This window comes from Argopecten irradians, chromosome 7, assembly GCF_041381155.1.
Source record: "Argopecten irradians isolate NY chromosome 7, Ai_NY, whole genome shotgun sequence".
NCBI lineage: Eukaryota > Metazoa > Mollusca > Bivalvia > Pectinida > Pectinidae > Argopecten > Argopecten irradians.
In genome coordinates, this window is record NC_091140.1 from 23,007,802 (window position 1) to 23,024,683 (window position 16,882).

At 33.7% G+C, this 16,882-nt stretch overlaps 2 protein-coding genes across 3 annotated transcripts in view; one reads left to right on the forward strand and one right to left on the reverse strand.

The window, feature by feature from the left end:
- The window catches only part of LOC138327885 (major facilitator superfamily domain-containing protein 6-like), a 31,115-nt gene extending 20,252 nt beyond the window's left edge, over positions 1–10,863 (forward strand). For both annotated transcript variants that reach the window (XM_069274332.1, XM_069274331.1), the window contains exons 4-5: positions 460–627; positions 7,123–10,863. In XM_069274332.1, coding sequence (XP_069130433.1) covers positions 460–627; positions 7,123–7,229 — 275 coding nt within the window. In that variant the 3' untranslated portion in view covers positions 7,230–10,863. The remainder of the gene's footprint in view (positions 1–459; positions 628–7,122) is intronic.
- Positions 10,864–13,154: 2,291 nt separating this feature from the next.
- LOC138327888 (E3 ubiquitin-protein ligase MYCBP2-like) overlaps positions 13,155–16,882 on the reverse strand; it is a 62,984-nt gene continuing 59,256 nt past the window's right edge. Inside the window, 5 exon segments of the mRNA XM_069274337.1 lie at positions 13,155–14,928; positions 15,153–15,318; positions 15,622–15,729; positions 16,043–16,252; positions 16,453–16,560. Of these exon segments, the coding sequence (XP_069130438.1) occupies positions 14,813–14,928; positions 15,153–15,318; positions 15,622–15,729; positions 16,043–16,252; positions 16,453–16,560 (708 nt within the window). The 3' untranslated portion in view covers positions 13,155–14,812.

Below are 16,882 nucleotides of genomic sequence, written 5' to 3' on the forward strand. Positions count from 1 at the left end.
ATGGCTAAACCTGATGACAAATCAGTAAATGGTGGGAGAATTTATTTTCCATTATTTACTGATGGTAAAATTTTCCCTTAGGTATTTAACTTACCGGTAAAATATAGCTGTGATCCTAATTAACTTTTAAACTTTTAGAGTTCAGTTTGGTTTGATTAGTTTAACTTAGTTCTCCTAATAACAGCTAGGGACATTTAAGGACGTACCAGGTGTAGATAGTGGAGGATAGCTGGAGTACCCGGAGAAAAACCACAGACCAGTGGGCAGTATAGATGGCAACTACCCAAAATGAAATTCTAATTTGTGACCCAGAGGTGAAGGGCTTGTAATATGTTGGGACATTTTCGACCACTCCACCACCCCAAACCAGCTAGTACACATATGTTAATGTTTTTATGAGCTATGATCACAATACTTCTGTAGAAGTTCAAACTTTAAATGTTTGAGTTTTGGTTACAGGTAAAGGTATTGGCAGCATCATAACTGGATTAATATTGGAACCTCTTGGCTTTGTGTGGACATTCCGTCTGTACAGCTTCATCTCCATCGGCTTACTAGTTCTCTACTTCATCGTTAATCAGCTGTACCTGAAACAAAGCTCATTTAACCAGGAGAAGGATCATCAAGGTTTGTGGAAGTATTCCTTCATGATGATACGTACTACAGTAACTTAGAAAATCATCATTGTACACAACGATTAGTAAAAAATACCATTTGATGAATTTTATTTCTTTATGCAGTTATTTTTTAACTCTTTAATTTCAGGGGGCTGTACCTTTTGAATTGGGAAAACACTATATTTTATCTTTCTTGAAACATGTATATTTCAGAAAGTTTTTAGAAATTTTGAAATATATATATATATACACACATAAAATTGGGAAAATACAGCAAAATTTCTCCAGGGGAAGGTTTTTTTTGCCCCAAATGTACCTAAAAAAAATCACGGTTAAGCTTTGTGCTGCAATACATCATTATTTTTTTTATTTTTTTTAAATTTTTTTTTTACTTTCTATGTATAAGTTTTGAGTGTCGTAGCCATTTTTCCTTTTTATATGGACTGTTTGGTGGAATATAGGGCAATGGCACTTGATGTATACATGTACAAATGTAGATTGTGTGCGAATGAAATCAATTTTGTTAATTATAATTGTATGTAATGTTTTTGGTTCATGACTCGCTCAGAAATTAAATACAGTGTATTTGAAACAATGGTGAAAATATATAATAATAAAAAAAAATATCCACTATGATGACACTGAAAGAAGAATATCTTTAGCAAATATGGAAAAAGTGAGACAATGGATATTTACAACAATTAAAAAAAAAATCACTCAAACGATATATAAATATTCACAATTCTTCTTTCCGCATGATTGTATTATAATTGAATATTAGCGTAATGTGAATCCTTGTAAGAAAGATGATGACTTCATGACTCTCACATAGCTTAGCTTACTTTAGCTTTCGCACTTGCTCTAGCGTGATTTCATCTCTCCACTCACTCCCTTTACCGGATATTCTATTTTTCTCTTAAGCTTTCTCACTCATCTACAGTAGTCCTACTTGCAACGCGCCCACGACCGTCTCGCTTGCCTCCACATCCTCTTTATTCTCTAAATACCTCTTCCTGTCTTTTCCCCCTGCTTCCCCCTCTCTCTTTTTTTTTCTGCTCACTCTCGCTGTCTTTTCCCTCTTACCCTCTCTCGTTCTGTCTTTTTTTATCCCCTTCCTCCTATCGCTTTATGTATTTTCTCTCTCTCACCCTCTCTCTGTATTTCTCTCTATCTTTCTGTATTTTCTCTCCACCCCCTCTCTCTCTACGTTGCTCTTTACTCTCACTCCCCTCCTCTCTATCTCGATTCTCCTCTCTTTCTCTCTATCTCTGTCGGAAACAATTACTGTTAGAAACAATGAGACTTGTTATTGTGAAAGATATATAAAAGATATACATATGCTATTATACCATTGTCGCATTGGGACCATATATGCATAGAGAATGACCTTAGCCCTGAGTGCTTAAAAAAAAAAAAATATATCACAAAGAGGGATCTGTACACCCAAAAAGGGTTTGATCGTTTTTGTAGTGTGATATTTTATATTTAAGTACCATGGAGGTTGTGATGATTGTTCAGAAATGCGAAATGAGAATTTCTTCCGAACAAGCTGTTCCCTTTATCAATATTAATGTCAATGGTCATACTCTCGTGTATATTGAACCAGCTGGGGATATAGCGATAAATATCAATGGATAAAATCTCATCGGGATTTATTAGCATATTCAAATGCTAATTTCCATTTAAAACAATACATTCATAAGATTCATTGTCTATTTAAACAGTTTAAGTAAAAATCTTTATTCCAAATTTATTCTAATGATACCAGCATATGACAATATTTATTTGTATTTAACATACAGAATACTGAAGTATGTGCTGGTATCGATTTTAATAAGAAGATAGCAGTATATAATGAAAAATTTGAATAGAATCATTTTTGTCTGTTACTTTCTCCTTAACACAATTTTTATCACGCTGACTAAATCACCAGAACACAATGTAGGTTATATTTAACCAACATTAGGATGTTTTATTAGAATAATAACAGTTACGACATTAAAACAAGACAAAAAGGTCCATTCAACAATTTCAGTAAAGTATTAAAGTCAGTTTGTAAAACAACTGTATACATGGATAAATGGATATATGAAATGTAATGTATTTCATTTAGTTTTCATATGTATCGCAGTTATTTGATTTATATGACGAAAAAGAAAATGGCGAATAATTAAAAATAGATACGATAACAAAACCCGACATGGTATGAAAATTCAGAGTATCTTATTTTAAATTTTTCTGCCATATTTTAAATAAATACTTATATAGATAGGATTTTAATATTTTACCTGCTCTCCCATGCATGATCGTAAAAGGCAACTGAATTTGAAATACTTCATTCTTACTGATATAATATTTTTTCTATATTTTATCTAACTTTCTGTTTGATCTTTTCTTTATATTGTTCATGTCTTTATGGCGGAAATCGAGAATAGCGCAAAAATCGTGACACACAAAAGAGACATCGACGTTGCGAATGGTAAAACTCCTTGAAAAATCAATATGAAAAAATTATCATCATGCTTAAAGGGACAATTCATTCTACGAGAACATTAAAATTTGTATATATATCGGAAAACCCCCAGTTCTAATGGAAATTAGATCAGTCGGTTTTACTGTGATATGTCAGAAAATCCCATGGTGGTGAAATGCGTGTGAAATGTTCAAACTCACTCGCTGTCCGCCATTACACATTGTGGTCGAATATGTTGTATGCCGAACCCAGTCCCTTGCTCGTAGAGTAATGCTACTTTTGTCTAGAACAGCTCAAATCGCTCTGACAGAAGTGTGTTTACCTTATTAGGTGAATTGTCTTGCCTAAAAAATCATTATATCACCTCCACAGTGGTTATGTAGTTCATTTGTTTAACGTGCGTGACTTTGGCTCGGATATTGGTACAGCGTACATATTGTACCTGCTTAATCGTATTGATCAACGATTTGTAATTACAACGGTATCAATTAAAATACTAAACAATGACGTGGAATTCGTCAATATCTTATGTTATATGTTTCATAAGAAATGAAGAACAATACATTTATGCCATATTTTGCTTCTTGGTTATGTAAAAGAATTGGCGTTAGTGAATTGTCTCTTTAATCTATACAAACGTTCCCCCACCTATTGTCGGGAACCCACAAGTCATTGATCTATCGACGACATTTCCCACACCCAAAACATTTAGGATAATTAACTTACATTATATATAATAATAATAATAAAAATACTGTAAAAGGTTTCTTCATAATTCCAATTGTTCTGAAATCAGAACAATTTTTTGTTCCAGCAAAATTAATGTAGTGTAACTTACTTACTTTTGGAAAAAATCTACTTTTTGTGTCCCTATTTCCCCGATCCAGATATTCACTTTTGCCATACTTGAAAGGTCTATATCACTACGGTGTTTATTCCCGTTGAAAACAAGCGTTCTGACGCCCTTCGCGGGTTAAGTTCATTTTATGAATTTAAAGTCAACAAAAGAAGTGGATCAATATCAAGAAACAATGCATTTTCATCACAAATATCGACATTAGTCGGGCACAGAACTCGATACCGGATTATAAGAATTTCCTGTAATAAATGCAATAGGAAAATCTTACGATGTCAGTAAATAAATGTTTAATTTCTTTCGTTTGATTCAATTTCTAAATTTGATGACTTGATCCCGAACATTCCAGTGACGTCACTTTTAGTAGGAGTGAATGAAACGGCAGTCAGTCCCGCCAAACAGTGATGTCACAATCACCGTAATGACGTGGCTTACATATTTCCCACGGTAGTCAAAAGGAGTACACACTCATTCGGTTTAGTGAATGCATCTTTTCTTGATCATCAAAGAAGCGTTTCGCTTTGAGTGAAATCGTGTAAATAACAGACAATTTGCTTTCGTTTTGAATACCATCTTCTGTATATATAATGAAAAAGTTGCAGGATAAACAGAATACACAGTCACTATCTTACAATACAAGTTTTATTTTGGTGTCGACAGGGAAAACCGAGATGACTCGGCAAAACCTCTTCATCTCATCTCCTCGCATAAACGATAGCAGCATCGATATTAATTTTAGCAAAATAAAAATGTCCAACGTTGGAAATATTGCAAGAAAATTCATTATTTACATAAACCAGTAATGAGAATAAACATTTATTTCATCTAGACTAAATAATTTGCAAATCCCATACACCGCCTGCAAGGAGATGTCCTTGGCCTATCGCTACCCACGATGCTCTCGATCGTGGTCTTATATTATGTAACTTTTTATGGGATATTAAATCTAGATATATCTGTTTTCAACAGTTAAATTTCTATGAACATGTGTAAAACAAGCAGTCTGAACTGCTATTCCGAGACCGTAAAATACAATCTTGGTCACCTCAGCCAAAACACAGGGGCACGCAAATTATAAAACTCGGTTAGCTTTTTTATTGTCATTATTGTTATATACACTGTATGTATTATTTAAACGAAAACATATATTTTACCTAAGAAGCCAATGTCATAATGTAAGTATCGGTTAGCTTTTAATAATAATAATAATAATGAACTTTATTTATTGAGGATGGATTTACATGTTAAGCCAAAGGCTTATCTATCACTTGGTCCTCCTGTTAGTAAAACAGTGGAATGTGTTGCCTACATAGCCAAATCACACTATAGTCTATAAAATGGTACTTTCTGCTCCGGCTTATTGACGTTCAACATAACTGGGCGTGGTGTACTGTTTCGTGTCTTGGCCACCGTACGGCTATGACATAGAATTAAGTGTAAGATATATTTATATCAATGATAATATCAACATAACAAATATCCTCGGATGGTGAAAGTACGTTCAACAATATACAACCAAATCACGTGACAAGTGTGTAACGGTGTTATAAATAGTGAACAGAGTCGGAACAAACCTCAACATGACATTTTTTAAATGTACCATGCTGCTTTTATGTGGACAATACAACATATTTGTTTTACCACCATCAGATCGTGTAACGTCTACACACTTGTTAGGGCCCCGCATCGAGATGCGGGTGCCCTATAGTAATCAGGTTGTCCGTCCGTCTGTCCGTCTGTCCGTCCGTCTGTCCGTTTTTTTTCTTTTGCACATTAATGATGGAAGGGAGTGGAGTATTTTCCCCATATTTTACATGATGATTCCCCATCCATCCTAGATCTGCTTGGTAATTTTTCAGGCTGAAATTAAATTAAAAAATCGGCCATCTTGGATTTTAACATTTAAAAAAATCACAATGTTGTTGCTCTTAACTGATAAACATTTTGTTATAACATTATGATGCAAAGTTGTTCAGAATTAAACAAGGAGTTGACTGTCCAAAGGTAAGGTCATGGGCCAAGGTTACTAAGTCAAAGGTCAAGGTCAAATTTAAAAAAATTATTTTCTCATGAACATTTTGCTACAACATTTATAATGAAGCAGAGTTGTTCAGAATTAAACAAGAAGTCAACTCACCAAAGTTTTGACTGACCAAAGGTAAGATCATGGGGTCACTGCATCAAAGGTTGTGGACACATTTTCCATTTTTGGACTTATTAACAATTTGTTATGACATAATAAATAAAATTATTCATTGCTTAATATATTAATTAAAGTCAATATGATTTGAATCAAAATGGCTACATGATATGATTAGAATCAAAAAGGATTCAAGTTAAATACTTGGAAGACTTTTTCCAAAGAATTATAATAATGTACCATCATCGGTTTCCCAATTAATGTTGACATTAATTATTTATTAGCAACATATAGCTAACACGGAAGAATTCGTTGTCAAAATACCACTTTTTCACTTAAGCACGTCAGACACATAGCGGGGCCCTTTCTGACGTGTCAGTGTTCTAATTATTCAGTGTATTTAACTAACTGTTCAATTAGTTAAAACACATAGTCTTTGTCAATGTGATTGTTTGTACTACATTTAAAGAAATATCGAGAGGGAAAACATGTTCAGAATCGATTCCATATTTGATTCTATATCATTATCTCAGCAAGATGATAACGGAAGTGTATTTAACTAACTGTTCAATTAGTTAAAACACATAGTCTTTGTCAATGTGATTGTTTGTACTACATTTAAAGAAATATCGAGAGGGAAAACATGTTCAGAATCGATTCCGTATTTGATTCTATATCATTATCTCAGCAAGATGATAACGGAAGTGATATATTTAACTTATTTGTCTTTTAGTAACATTACAATATTTACCTAAAAGATATGATATATGATGTTTTTTTAACAGAGAATATTCTTGTTACGTCGATTAAATGTTATATTTTAATTTATTATCTAGCAGCACAAGTCTGACTTAAAAACTTCCTAAAATCATTAAACTGTTGATAGTAAAAAAAAAAAAAAATATCAGAGTGGAATCAAGATTTGATTCTGATCCAATGCTTGACTACAATAATTGTATTTGCTATTTTGTAAAACATCAAGTCTTCTTCTTTACACCAAAACAATGACTTATCGTTTTTGATGTTTTATCTGTAGAAAATACTGAGGAGCCGACAGTGTCCACTGATAGTACTCTAGAGGCAGGCCAGAGTTTGTTATCAGATCAGGAAAAATCACAAGCAGATCATCCAACTTCACAGTAGCTGATGATTTAATTTTACCTTTGCAGTACCAAGGCTGCATCAGTGCAAGGTCATCGCCATAGCAGTACCAAGGTTGTACCAGGACATAGTACCACGGTGATATCACGAGTGACGAGTCACTTCATTTTTTCTGACGTCAGTTTAGTGTTTCTGTCTGACGTCACATGAATTTCCAGCCAATGAAAATCGCTCCAGGTCACATTACACTAGTGACATATGCAAAAAATATTACACGGGCGAAATCACTGTATATCAGATGGATTATGTGATTAATATATATAAGTTACTTGTATGTATAATAATGTTGTCACCGAGTACTTATCTTGATCAAAAGCATTTAGTTTCTGAAAATGCTTATTTTTTTCTTTAAAATTTTGGCACAATGTATAAAACCTGAAATAATCATTACGAGATGTAGTTTATAATTGTTAGATTATATATGTTAGTTTGTTACTACTAGTGTTGAATCTTGTTTACTTGTCATATGATCTCATATAACTAGAAGACTGTTCAGTTATTCAAAGTATTTTGTTGGTCCTCACCAATCTTGAAGCTCCACCATGGTTCTGTAGACTTTATATGATGTCATTGTACTTTATTTTCTGTAAATATTATCGACTCTCCCTTCCTCTTCTATTATCCTGATATGTACAAATTCTTAATGAAATTGGCTTAATATCGTAATCAAAGATTTCAATGGGAAAGTAAATGTTAGAGGCGGAGAAACGATTCATCTTTCACTTGCCTGATAAAGATCTGCCAATGTTGGTATCTAGCACTAAAATGTACTACTGTATACTGTAGTTGTTAAATTTTGCAAGGAGAAAATTTCGCGATCTATTCTTTGATACTTGTTCTCAGAGAGAAATGTTCACACATTTGTCGATATCAGACAGTACTTACCAGTAATATATATACATGTTATCTAATTGATCATTCTTTCCATTTATTTGTGGGGTATTTAATTTCATGGAAATTAACTTAACTACATATATAGGGAAATTTAATCACCATGAAAAAGACCCAATTACATATAATCATCAAATTCTGATGTTATTGTACGAACAGTGTTCAAGTGCCTCCATCTTACAAAGATCAAGGCCATATAAGGGCATTTTATACTATCATGCCGGTCAGTGATAGTAACAAATTATATAATTTGTTAGAAATAAACGTTTTACTGTAAGCATGATTTTTCTCTTTTGGCTCACTATATAGGGTGTCAGTATGTACAGAGTATGATGATTAATTGTTGATATTCTGTAAATTATACTCAGGACACGAGGAGTAATACACTGGTGCTAGACATTTACATGTCAGGAAACTAAATGAAAAATGTCTTAATGGTGTTGAAAGCAAAACATGAGAACTGTGGTTTGTAAGATTTACCAAGTCCTATGCAGTATATGTTGAAGACAACCTATGTATATTTTTATTGTATTTTATCTACCAGTTTTGCCAAGTTTTCTTTGGGTTTAAAGGTATTGAGCAAATATATAATTTTATACACAGAATATTATGTAACAATGTGCATTTATTTGTTGTAACATGAAAATTGTTCCCTGGTTTACCAGATAGGTAGATGAAACATTTCTTTTTCATTATTTTTTTTGCATTTCACTTATTACAATATAACCTTATCATGATAAGTTCTCATGTTTAGTTAAGTAAATGTATTGAATGATAATTCTTCAACATTTTAAAGGACCATTTCACCTCATTTGTATCTTCAACATTTTAGAGGACCATTTCACCTCATTTCTACTCAAGCAGCAGATTTTGTTTAAATTAATGACCCTGACCCATTTCAAGGCTATCTGGTTTCAATATGTTCCTGGACCAATCTTATGAGTTAATAAAAGGGGGTATTAGGGACAGATTACCTTAATATTGTACTTTAATGAGGCCATCGGCATGCAATACATACGGTACTTATTGATTTCAAATTACTAAACAACCACATAAAATGATTGAAAGATGAAATGAGATGAAAATAATATGATAATCAAGGGACTAAAGATGATAAGCCTGAAACATATTTATGACCCAATTTTCAAATATTTGAAAACTTTTTTCTTCAATCAGCGTCTTGATTACCAATGGTCTGTGATATGAAGTGCCAAGAATAACCTTTACCATTGGTTTGTTTAGTTTTACGTCCTATTAACAGCCAGGGTCATGTAAGGATGTGCCAGGTGTGTTGGTGGAGGAAAGCTGGAGTACCCGTAGAAAAACTACCGACCAGCGGTCAGTACCTGGCAACTGCCCCACATGGGATTCGAACCCGCATCCCAGAGGTGGAGGGCTTGTGGTAATATGTCAGAACATCTTAACCACTCGGCCACCGCGGCCCCTAACCTTTACCAACTTTGTGGTTTATTTGTTAGCCAAAGATATTATATGTATTTTAATATTTATGATTTATTTTAGGGTACATCTAAATAAAGCTGGATGATTTTATTCACATCATTTGATAGTATAAACATTATACCGGTACAACTAATTTTACTTTCACTATACTATTCTGTTCTTACACTAAATTTCTAAGTAAATGTATTGTAAACAAACTTTCTTTTGCGTACTATTTTCGTGAAAGTTGATCTCCACACATTAATATTTACAGCTTTTCCACTATATTGATAGGAATTTCTATTCAGTTTTTTTAATTCACGAATGTTAATCTTTGCAACCCTGTTTTGAAAATTTTATGGAAATTGCGAAAATTTAGTTGCCACAGAAGAAAGCTTTACAGTATTCAGAAAGACAAAAGGAAATATAAATTAAACTTGACTCATACAGGCCTTAAAGACCTCTTGTTTAATTATGCATATAATGTATATACTATTAGGTAAGTAGTGACTATTACATTTACTAGTGTATCATGTTATTAAGTGGACGTGAATGGGGTCCTGGCTGTAGTAATGTAATTACATGTATGTGGAGCGAGTGTTAGTTAATATTTTGACTGGTACTGTGATGGTGTATATTTGTAATCCCAGTGCCCATGTAGTTTTTGGTCATTTTTGTGTGAGCCTTAAAACAAAAAGTTGTGATTTCTGAATGTAGTGTGGTTTAGTAGAAATCTGTTGGATTAAATACTCACCATGGAACAACATGTAAAAACTTTGTATAGTTTGCGTATATTTTTTAGATTTTGTTTTTCAAAAATGTCTACATTGACCAATTAAAGTGAAAATGTTGCGATATATGTTTACCATGACAAAATGCAATATTGTTAATGTACTTATCCTTGTAGGAAGGTGAACTGATGCCGAGGTGCAGCTTTTGTTGTCCGTCGTCATTTACTTATTAATATTACTGCCAGTGATAAAGTGGAACAGGGTTTGTGTTATTGAAGAATCTGAATATCCCGAGGGCCAGAGACATAGTCCAGGCTATCCTATCACCGTCTCTGCAGTGGCCTAAGGCCATATAGGGATAAAAGATAAACATTTCCTCAAATTGCCACTGTTAACTGAAATAACCTGGTGAGCAATGTAGGCTGCATGGACCTCTTGTTTAATTTGTTTTGTATTTGTAGACATATTTATCTGGTTAAAGTAGAATTTGTTGGTTTAATCAATGAGGTGTTCTGTATATAAATATTTGGTTGAAATAAAATGATTTCCGAACAGTGCTGACTTAATTCACTTAAAGGTTTCCTTTGGTGCATTATCCATCTTAGGTCGGAACAGAATGGTAAGACATAAAATAAAGGTCAATCTTGCATGTCCAAGCATGCATGCTACTGGCCAAATATTGAGATTGAAGTCTTTTACAAATTTTAGTTCCTTTGATACCTGTGATCTTGAATAGTCTAGGTACACTGTAGTTTATTGAACAAACTTGATTACCAGTAAGATACAGGTTCAATATCAGAGGCGTGTTCAGGATGGCCATCGTTAGTGGGCGCTCGCTTCTGAGCAGACATGAAATTTAATTAGGCCTACATATTTATTTCGATAATAGTGCCTAAACAAGTGCACCAGAGACTACCATATCAAGTGTTTGTCTGAGCAACTGCTGCCATCCACGAAATTTCTTGTTGCGCGAGCGCTAGCCATCCTGAACACGACTCAGGTCTCATTCTTCTACAATATAACATTTCAAAACTGGTCCTGTGTAATTGTATGCCATTTTTCTTCTTCATTTATTCAAATCACCTTTCATCCGTCGTCCGTCCGTGAACAATGCTTGATACCATTACTTCTTGAGAAGTACTACATGGATATTTCTCAAATTTCATATGCGGGTTCCCCTTGGATTTTTGCAGTTGATGTTTGTAACGTTATTTCTCGGAGAGTACTGTAGGGATCTCTCTCAAATTTCATATGTAGATTTCCCTGGACCCCTAGGAGTGTTATACTGATTTTCAGACTGATCGGAAAAACAATATGGCTGCCGGGCAGCCATCTTGGATTTTGGCAGTTGATTTTTGTTACCGCTATTTCTCAGAAAGTACTGAAGGGATTTTCTCAGAAAGTATCTGAAGGGATCTGTCTCAAATTTTATATTAGGGCCTTAGTTGTGCTTTTGCAATAGGAGACTGATTGGTCAACAAGATTGCTGACAGCCTACCATCTTGGATTTAGATTATTAAAGATTGTTACCGCTTTTTCTCAGAAAGTACTTAAGGGATCCTTCTCAAATTTCACATGTAGGTTCCTCTAGGGCCCTAGTTATGCGTATCACATTTGGTTCTCAGAAATTACTGAAGGGATCACTCCCAAATTCCATACGTAGGTTCTCCTTGGGCCCTAGTTGTGCAAAGTGCCTTTTGGGACTGATCGGTCAACTAGATGGTCAACCGGTCGTCATCTTGGATTTTGGTAGTTGATGTTTGTTACAGCTGTTTCTCAGAAAGTACTGAAGCAATCTTTCTCAAATTTTATGTGTAATTTGTTTGAAAAAGTTTGAAAAGCAGGGAAAAGATCCCTCTTTCCATTGTCTACATCATTCTTTGGTGGGCGCCAAGATCCCTCTGGGATCTCTTGTAGTAATTAAAACCTGTACAATCCAGAAACCTGGCTATACCGGCCAAATATGGTGGTCCCAGTGACATCCGATTTTGACAATTTTCAAATTATTTTATGAAAAGTCCAAAGAGGTCATTGAAATTGAATTCATACCACAGATGCATGATGCCATGACACAGCATTGGCTCACTTGCATTTCTAAGGCAGCCATTTTGATAATAAATTTTTAGTAACTATGTTACTGCTTTTTCTCCAAAAGAAAAAAAAAGATGGAGCTTTCTCACATAGCTAGCCATGTAAGATAGAGTTGTCCCATGAAAGACGGCTATGTAAGATAAATCTATCTTACATAGCTGTGACGTCACAATTGAAAAAACAATGAGATGACGTCATGTCAGCCAAAGTTGACGTCATTTTTCTTCTATTTCGATTGATTTGTCGGATTTATTTACCATTTCATTTGTTTAATTTGCATTTCAAACCGTTTTACCTAAGATTTCTTGTTTATATTTTCAATATAAACCAAACTTTGATGAGCTCTTTCGAATGGCGTTCTTATTTTTAAAATCGATCGATTATTTAAGAAGTTAAGATTTTGTCACAAAATGGCTGCCTCACCTTTCGTGCAAGTAATTCGACAAGCAATGTGATAAAATAACTCTTTCATATGTAAATTATGTAGGATAGAACTATTCCACCCTCGGGTACAGAATTTTGGGTCAGAAACCTTGGCAAGCCTCGGTTCTGACCCAAAATTCTGTACCCTCGGGTGGAATAGTTCTATCCTACATATGTACATATGAAAGAGTCATATATTCTCTTTCTTCTTTAGGAGAAATAATGATAACAAGATTATGGTTTATGACTAGACCAAATGGCCATACAGATAACAGATCCAATGTGATTTGAGTAGCCTACCACTAGATATGTGACAAAATAAACAAGGTGATTGTAGATGTTTTAGAATTTTATTGGCTAAAAAAAAGCCATATCACAGTTACATTTAATATTGGTTTGGAGGGAGGAATGCATCATATTAAGCTACACCCACAGCTATAACCTCCTGTCAGTTGCCGAGCAACAAATTGTATCAAAAGTACAAGCAGTAAAACTCACTAAAACTTATCATAATTTCATTATCAGTTTTTAAATTTTTAAAAAGACAAGTACTAATCAATTATATATTTAATAACTTATGTTTTCACATAGTATTCCATTTATTTTAATTTACAAAGTGCAGCTACATTGTTATAGGGTTTTGTGAGTATCCTGTAGATGATTAGATCATCATAATACATTCTAAACACTTGAATGTATACACATAAAGAATCTTGATTAATGAACATTTTCAAGCCATTGAATAAAATACCTGGTATTGCAATTTTTTTTTGTTCAGGTTGCCTGATCGCATAATCATGATCAAATTCATTCATAGCTATAACCAACGGTATTACAGTATTGGAATTAAAAGGAATATACAAATTTAAACCTCGCTATACTGATAATGAACTCATACCACATCAATACATGGTAGATCACAAGTCTTTTGGTACGGATACCAAAGTAATGATCCATATCAAAAACAACTTGATTTTGACTTGTGGTTGCATGGTAGCTAGAAATTTAACAGACTTTAACATTGTACATCTTGTTCTTGATGTGTTTACATAAACTTTCACATACAATTTTTTTTAAAAATGTGTATTAATAAAGCAGAATTGTTTAAAAAAAACCAAAACATTTATATGGCCAAAATGTAGTAACATACCATAAAGCTGATTATTTTCGTAGGGATAATATTTTTGCAATTTCACAGGTCAAAGCTATGATCATGAAAATTTGATATGCAAAATATTCAGAAATGGTTGAATCATATATACTACGATTAAAGCCAGATCTCAAAATTTAAAATCACTGAAACTTTACTTTTTCCTTTTTAGACCAAATAGCAACAATTTTAATTGGCTAATTATAGAGTATATAAGTCACAAAAAAATTTGTTTTTAAATTTTTATACTGGTCAATGCTGACTTCACCAATGATATTAAAATACAATGGGTAGATCAGTAATAAGAATTCAACCTTAGCTTACCTCGATAACAATACAAAATTCATTCACAATTTAAAACAACATGAGAGATATCAACTTTCAACAACAACCAGTAAAAGACAGTGATGAGGAATCTTTTCGACATCATGAACATTAATTGGTAGTATAGTTCAGTATAGAGTTGATGTACGTCTTAATGTGATGTATCCAAATCGTTTTATATTCCTCTTTATTGATTAGTAATTTAGTACTACATTTTGTAATAAAGATTTCACTGGTGTTGTCACAAGTGTAACAGTATATGGTGTACTGGTATATTCGCAGGTATTCGGCCTCATTTAAAATCACTTTGTTATGTCTAAAATTCACCCAAAAACAAGATTTAACAAACAGATGCAAAAAGCACTATGACAATTATATAAATATGCAGTATGAACTGCACATTCATACATGCCATCATCATCACCATATTAATCTTCTTTCATAATGAAGCTGAATTATTATTGTTTGTCGACCAGAAAACTTGTCCAGAATGAAACTTCTGTCAAAGTCCTAGACTAAAATGTGTGAGCATTTCTACAGACTCCACACCCCAGGGCGAACTCCTCTCCTGTGGCGGGGTGTTGTACGTGGAGTGGGCATTCATCTCCTTCCAACTGTTTTCCTCGAGGACCTGTAAAGGACAATGATGAACAGAAACTCAGTATAATTAAATACAGTAAAATGTACCTGTTCGGCATTTGAGCTTTAACAGTATTTTCATGTCAATTTGATTTCTCAATTTAATTTACATGTACTGTAGTTGAATATGATTGTGCTAATTTATTTTTGCAAATTCTAAAGAACTGCAAAATATGTGAAAATAAATTGTACATGAAGACAAGCTGAGAACATTACCTGCTGGGCAGTGAGGGAGTTCTGTCTTAGGTAGGTTGGTGACACGTTGGAAATCGTCGTGGCAGATATTACAAAAATGAGTCGTGCCAAAGCAGAAGAAGACAGCGACTGAGCAGCAATATCGACATTTGTACTCCAGGAAGTCAGTTCCATGTTTAGGACACATCTGTAGTGGGAAACAAGACTATCATCTACATGTATCTTTATCATATAACTATACCGGTTATTTTGCAACATAGCAATTTCTTTCACTTCTCATAATAACAAAGCTAGATAAACATTTCTATAATATAGGTATAAATAGCATATTGTTTCACCTGATCCAATCAACACAATGAAATCAAAATAGAAATGTCTGCAAGACATAATTTCTTCTGTCTCTGCTCAATATATCAAAGCAGGATATAGGATACAACATGACGCCTTATCGGGGGATAATAATTTGCTAAGAATTTGTTTTGTTCCCTACCTGGGCGCGGGAGACATCAGAACAGCCTCCACACACAAGCTCTTGTGGATCATAGTCCTCAGCTCCACCTGCCTGTTCATCACAGCGAGCCTCACCACCATAGTAGGCCTGGGGTAAATCATTCATATTCAATTTCAAATTATTATTCAAATGTTTAATATGATATATGCAGATATTATACATTTTTTACATTTTTTTTATTTATACATTTTTCTTCCTACTGTCAAAAAATACTTACATTACCATCCTGGTACGTTGCTTAAACTGAACAATATTTATACTTTAATAGTTACTGAAGAAACTTGGTATTTTTCCATGATAGTTTAGCTTAAGCTGTACTATAATATGTAAATATTTAAAACAAACTTGATACTTTTTATTCAAGGTATGTGGTTATGAACTGTAATGTCAAATCACGTACCTTTTTACACTTGTAGCAGACATAGTAGGCGTATCTCTCCATAGCGAACCCTGCTGGATCCTGATAGAAGCGTGCCCCTGGTGTAGTGATAGCCTCGGCCTTATGTAGTCCCTCGTACTCCAGTCTCATCATGGCCTTCCTCTTTACGTCACTGTACAGGTCTCGTATCGGCTTCAGGAGGTCACGTAATACCGGCTGTTCTATGGTAGCCTGTACACACAGAATAGCAGCTTTAATATAGTTTCTCATTAAGGACTTAGGTTTAAATAAGGCTCATTGTTATAAGAAATCATTTGACAAGAAGTTGAAAACAGATTTTGACTTTATATCTTTCTTAGGGGAGCAATCATTGATCAAAAGGGAGATAACTGAGAAATTTTATACTTTCATGGTTTTGTTTTGCTCCTTACCTTACATATTGGACAAAGTGAGAATCCAAATGTGATGCGAGGTCCAACCCAGCGTTTCTCTAGAATGTTCTTTGTACAGTGTAGATGGAACAAGTGGTTACACTTGAGCTGTGAATATCAGACATACATATTACAATCACTAGTAATAATGTAGTGAACATGTCACATCAAATAAGACTTGACAATAGAACATATGTATTTAGGCATGTGGGTATAACAAAATAAAGAATTGCAATTAGAGAATGAATCAATGAATAAATTCTAAAAGAAATATCATGAAGCTACAGAGTGTACTTAAAATATATCAGAAATTGTTCTTGGTCCCATTATCACTTCATATTAAAGTCAAATTAAAATGTTTCTTCTAAAATAACTTGAAAATTGAAATCAATTATGTCTCATCCGAAACTTGTGAAATAAAAGTTTGTTT